The sequence below is a fragment of the Pseudopipra pipra genome, chromosome 4 (assembly GCF_036250125.1).
Source record: "Pseudopipra pipra isolate bDixPip1 chromosome 4, bDixPip1.hap1, whole genome shotgun sequence".
NCBI lineage: Eukaryota > Metazoa > Chordata > Aves > Passeriformes > Pipridae > Pseudopipra > Pseudopipra pipra.
In genome coordinates this window covers 32,333,440-32,339,833 of record NC_087552.1, presented here as the reverse complement: position 1 = coordinate 32,339,833, position 6,394 = coordinate 32,333,440, and the positions used below count along the sequence as shown (strand labels likewise).

General features: G+C 39.5%; 1 protein-coding gene across 1 annotated transcript in view; it reads right to left on the bottom strand.

Annotated features, from left to right (window-relative positions):
• Positions 1-226: 226 nt before the first annotated feature.
• The window catches only part of RBM46 (RNA binding motif protein 46), a 43,550-nt gene continuing 37,382 nt past the window's right edge, over positions 227-6,394 (bottom strand). Inside the window, exon 5 of the mRNA XM_064652298.1 lies at positions 227-2,573. Coding sequence (XP_064508368.1) covers positions 2,437-2,573 — 137 coding nt within the window. The 3' untranslated portion in view covers positions 227-2,436. The remainder of the gene's footprint in view (positions 2,574-6,394) is intronic.

Sequence of the window (6,394 nt, the reverse complement as noted above, 5' to 3'; positions counted from 1 at the left end):
CGTAAGACCTGTTGTTATATTGATGAAAATTATTTACAGCTAGCAGGAGGCAAACAAAGGGGCTTGGGCTTTGCCTATACCTTGGACTAAGACTCTAAAGCCCTTTGCTTTCTTACAGAATGTGGTGTAAAAGGCTTTCTATAAGACAAGAAATTTGTTGAGAGTTAACTTCTGTGGATTCAAAAAATGCTTGAAATTAAACCCCTTTACCAAAGACAGAGACCACTTTTCAACAGAACTGTTTATTAATCACCTATTTCAACCAAATATTTAAGCCATTCTTGTCTAAATTGCATAAAGATAGAAAAAGGCTTATTAAAAGAGCTCTCTGTGTTTCTTGGCAACAGATTGTTTGATTTGTCAGAATTAAATGCATTTTCATAGGACCTCTCATGGAGCTTAGCAGGAAGGTAATACGTGCAAAAGTCATTTGACGTGGCAGTATGAATTAAATGGTTGCAGGATGATGAATGATAACACTACATTTTCATATTTATATAGTATTTATATTATTTGTATAGTACCTTTTAAAAATAGTAGCACTTTTAGATTTTCCGCAACAGAATCCAAAGAACTTACAGTACCCCTGAAAAGGCAATCCAGTGCTCTACAAAAACGATCAACAGGGACCTAGACCTGAGAGGAGCCAGCCTTCCCTCAGGCTGCAAGATACTCTGCTTTTCAAATATATTAAATTCTGGGAGGCTACAGGAAACAAATGTATGCTTCCTCTGTATTTTCTTCTCCCAGTTCTGGAATGAATAAATTGTAAATAATCTTCGAAGTGCTACAAACACAAGAGTTCGGTGCACTTACCATGCTAAAGATACAGTAATTTTATGGCAATGAACATGCCATAGTATGCGATCATGACTATAAGCACTATGTGATCACAGACACAACTATACACATGGCAAAAGCAGCAAATCTTTGAAAATGGAACATTAATTCATATAATATATACTCCAAATAAGTCACTTTCAGATATTTGAATATAAATATTCATGATGTTACAAGGCTTAATGGTCTCCCACATGTATCAGTAGTTCATTTCAAGACCGTGGTACTTTGAAAGAAATCAAACCTTTCATTACAGAGGGATGCTCAACACTAGGTGGTCCTTAGGTCTCCCCCAACAATGGACCTTAACAAATAGACACCACACATTAAGAAGATAGACAACAGCCAAAACTTTTCAGATTTTGTATGTTGTGGATGGAGATATTCACCAAAGGCAACCTCTGTTGAAGACTTCCTCTCATCTGACTTTAGTAACTTGCATTTTAGCTCAGTTAGGCAGTTCTAGCAGTTAGGCAAAACCCACAAGCAATTTCTCTGGTCGCTAAAATTTTGGGGTCAGGGCTGCTGTTGAGGTGAATTTGCCTCAGCTGAGTCACTCAAGGAAGCAACTGCCTCCTTGCACATCAGGGAGCCTCTTCCATTAATAACAGCTGAGCTGCCAAAGCTTTTTGTTATCTTAAAATCATCAGCAGGTTTTTCAGAGGAGATGTCAGACCCCTCTGGATTCCAGCAAACCCTTCTGTGTAATTTTAGCTGTGCACATACAGTGAGAGAGTGCAGCCCAAGACGAGGGGTGACAGTGGGCACTGTGGTGTGAGGCACAGACCTGCAATTTTTTGGCAGAGCTCTGGCTTGTGGAATCGATTTTGGGTTCCTAAGGCAAAATAAAAAGAGACAAAAATGCATTTGGGGTCAATCCCAATGTTTCCCTCATCAATATTTTGGTGGTTTTTTCCCTTTATTAAGTACCTTGTCTCAGAGGTGCTACCACCATCACTGATGGGCTTCACCTTGGCCAGAGGTGGGTCTGTCATGGAACCATCTGGCACAGGCTTCATTGGACATGGGGGAAGCTTCTGGCAGCTTCTCACAGAAGTTACCCCTGTAGCCTGCCCCCCTCAGCTACCAAAACCTTACCACACAAACACAATTAAAACTTTACATCTGAAACATTTTCACCAAACTTGTGAAAACTAGTCTAACTTGTGCATTGATGCTGATTTTCTATAAACACATGATTTAAAATTTAAATTTTTTAAATTTGGGGTTTTTCCATTATGTCAAAGAAGATGGTGATGCTTTGTCCCCTGGAGAAACCAAAATATAGCTTGCATGTTATTTAAATTAATAACAAATTACATAACTAGTAGAAGTTGCTTTATGTTACAATTTGGGAAGGAAGCACAAAATACTGAGACCTCGGGGGAAATGCAGATCACAAAATGTAATTAGTCATATTAGTTTCTTGCCAAAAGATTAGATTTTGTAGCTACACAGATATTAAAGTGATAGCAACTGCCAAAGATTTTCTAATTGTAACCAACATATAGCAATAAAGATGTTTGGCTGTTGCACATTTTATATCAGGCAGTACATTTTCTGAAGTGCTGAGGAGGCTTTGTGATGGGTCTCAAGTCAGGTGTCAGGACATGAAGCATCTTTTGAAAATCCAGGATCCGTTCTTGAGCCACTCTGTTCTCCAGCATCAGATTTACTGATTTTTGATATCTGATGTGGATGTGTGATCAATTCATGGCAAGAAAACAGGAGCCCTGTTGTAAAAAAGAAAAAGGGAATATTGTTCAAAACTGGCTTCTTTCAGCGAAGACGCACAACACTCTACAACTAACCTCTGTTTATACTCAGTGCCACTCATGGCCTCTCCAAGATTTTCATTTCAACTGAACGTAAGAAACCATCACGGAAGTAAATCTTGCTGGTCAATCACAAACAGCTTTCAGATATCTCCCATAAGTGACTGTACCAAAGTGCAGCCTTGGCTCTTCCTCAGACCTGTTCTCCTGAGGTGAAGCTTTGACACCTGTACCTCAGCAGACTGCAGCAGCCAACAAATGCTCACAGTCTGGCTGCATGGGGCAGCTGGGATCTTTCCTCTTGTCCTGGAAGACCTTTCAAACACAGTGTAGAGCTATCAAAACTCCTGCAGCCACCAGCAGAGATGTCACAATCCTGGACACATCCTGAAGATGTTTCTCAGTCTGCTTCCCTGAGCAGGGTGGGGAGAGCTGGGAGCATTCATGGCAAAACTGGCAAACAGCTTGTAGTCACAGAACTTTTCCAGAATTAATTTCTTTCTGAATTTTGCATTTATAGATTTCTCAATTTTCCTGGATCCCAGTGGATTAAGACCCCGTGTTAAGTAAATATGTTCCTCTGTAAAAAATACCAGGAAGATAAACTCTCTGTATGAATACTGGTAGGCACGACCTGCACAGCAAAAGATCTTGTTTTTCCTTATTCAAAGACTACAGATCCACTTACCTGCTCAGTCCTCATCAGACTTGGATGGTACTTCTTTACAGATTTGTATTTGTTCGAAAACACAGATGTTGATGCATCTTAACAGCTTGATTTTAATTCCTATGTCTGCAGCTACTTCTTTTACAGACTTTTCTTCAAACTAAAGCAAATGAGCTGAATGCAAAGGCAACCTGTGTAATTCTAATTGCTACTTTTAGTTGCACTGTGAAGAAATATACACTCAGCATTGTTGTCAATATTAAAAACATAAATATGAGTCTTTATTGGAAAGAAATCAAATGCAAATGTATTGATGCTGTTTTAAGTATCTCAGGGCTAAGCATCAAAATCTATAAGACTAGTTCAGACATTAAGAAACTGACGCATTGTTTCATCTTTATTTTTCAGAAATATAACTTAAAAGAACAGCCTTAATACATGCAAAATAAGAAGTACCCTTTCAGAATTTCTCAAAAAGTTCTTGTACAGAATAATCAGATTTCATTTATCTGTTTGAAGAAGGTGAAATTCTCCCCATGTGAGCAGAAGTTTATGGGGTTTTTTTGTCAGTATTTTAAAATTTCCAGACGAATTACCTAGAACAGCTATCCTTCCTAAATAACTCTCCAGCTTTTCCATTAACTTGGACCAAAATCCACAGTTAAAAGTCACTCTTTCCCCAACCCATACCTCTGGGCTAAAATGTACTAATTTGAGCTAATTCCGCTACAGGATTTAAAGAAGAAAGGTTATTTTTCACTCTCCCTTAGCAGTTTATTTTAAGGTGTAAACTCAAATTTTTGGCACTAAATCAAATCTTTCTGCAGAAAAGCTGTTTTTATTCTCCACAGGGCTGTTAAATGTAGAAGTAATAGACTTCATTCTCCACAAACTGTAATTTTTCCATTATCCTATTACTATAATTTTCCACCATGCTCTTGACAGCCTTGTTGGCTCTGCCTTACCAGAAGAAAGGGGTTTATTAATTTGTTTTGTCTTGATAACATTTTCACCACAAAGGAGGTGGCAGCCTGCAGTACACACAGCTTGCTTTGCAGCAGAAGGGAGAAGAGCAGTAGCCATGGCTGCACTGGGAACACACGTATAGTTCACAGCTCTATATTTCATGGGAAGAATAATCTAATAACTGCAGTAATTATAATAATGGCAATGATGTGTGCAGTGACATCGTACAATGCAGGAAGGTTTTCAGACCAATCTCAACTCCAAGCATCCCTGTGTGACAAAAAATGCCCCTGAATGGTCCCTATCTGAAATGTCCCATGAAAGTGAACAAGGACAATCTTTTTTCACAAAGCCTGTCATCTTACTGCAACAAATTCCTCTATCAGCCTGTCTCTTTGGGACAACAAGGTGCTGCTAAATGGCAGTCACACTTCATAAGCTCAGAAAAGTGAAAGTAGTAATACATCAGTAAAAAGCAATTCACTAGGAAAATGTACAATGCAACAAATCTGTTACCCAGTTTTAGATGCTTCATTTCTCCTTAGTGCCTTACCCCAAAGACTGAACTGCAGTGGTACTTCAGGTAAATACAGTTGGAGCAAGGTGCTCAGGAAAGTAAAGACTTCTGACCTGAGCTGCACAGGATTCAGGCTGTGTCCAGTCATATTTCCTGTGCAGTGTAAGTTATTTTTATTGTGTCAGCTTAGGACGTTGGGGAAGCAAAACACTTAGAAATGGAATATCATGTCAAACTTACAATTATAATTGTTTGGGAGGAGAGAGCCAACTGTTTTACTTTCTTGGTTTAGCCAAAAATGAACCTGCCATTTCTGATTTTAAAACCAATTAATCATGGCTCCAATCAGTTTTGATCAGCAGATGTTCCATTCTGTTCCATCCTTTGTATTACTTTATTAAAAGCAGGAGGCAGATTTTTAAGGTGATTTTTGTTGGTTGGATGTTTGGTTTCCAGAGCTATAGCCTTCCAGAGACAGAGCTCTTAGAGGTCATCTAGTGCTGGCAAAGGCGAGCACAGCGAAAGTCCCAGGCAGTGAACTGCAACATCTGTCCTGGGGAGGTAGCTGCTCTCCTCACAGAGCACAAGATCATTCTATCACCTTTCCAGTCTTAGAGAAAGCTTCAAACTGCAGTTCTAAAAGCAGAGATCCCTTGTCAGAAGGCATCGAGAGAGATTAAAGGTGAGACTGGACTGTTTTAGCCTTATATCTGTCTGCAAGGCAGTTGGAAGGATATTTGCTGAACTTTCTTCAACAAGAAGCTCACAGCTAGTCTTGTGCAAGAAGAAGGTTTTGATGTGTTTTCTTGCCCCTGCACATGCACAGGATTCAGAGCAGTGGGTAGGATTAAATACTTACCATTCCTTTCCTGCTGCACCAACAGTTTTTGCCATCTGTATGGGAGCAGCCTTAGCTTATAACATTTGGTGTTATAATTGTCTCTGGGGGCTGAAAGATGACTGAAACACTAGCCTTTATAAAATGAGCATTTTCCAAATCGCTGTGCCATGAAACAGTCACTTAAGCTAACAGGAAAAAAAGAATGGAAAAGATACCAGTTCAGAAGCTCAGGTGAACTTGAAAACAATACAGAAAAGCAGATTGTACAATTATGCTGCAAATGTGTCATTCTGTTCTGTTGATCAGTACTTCGGTAGGACAAAAGGCTCAAAACTGTGCTAAAAAGTCCCAGAAGAAACCTAAATCCATTCTAGACTCACTTTATATCCATACTGAGCCTGATGAGAGCTTGCCCAAGCAATTAGTGCAGGTTCTTATTAAGTGGGCAGCTGCCTTGTAGGTCCCGCAACACGGAAAGCCTGTTAGCCCACCTTGAAGATCAGGTGTCATTGGAAATAGCTGCATGGAGAAACCAACAGCTCCACAGAAACAGGCTTGCAGTGGAAATGGAAGTACTCAATTTTACTTGCGTTTATAGCATGACACCACTCTTGCCTGATGCTTAAGGCCTTGAAATAACCGTGGAAAATTGTAGGGTAGTTAGTAACGCTTCTGGGAGAAGTAACGTTGTCAGAACCTCTCAACAGGTTCATCTGTTCTTTTCTTGATCTTCTTCCTGCTTTAAAAAGGCTTATGACAAACAGAGGATGATACTCTTTTGCTTACTG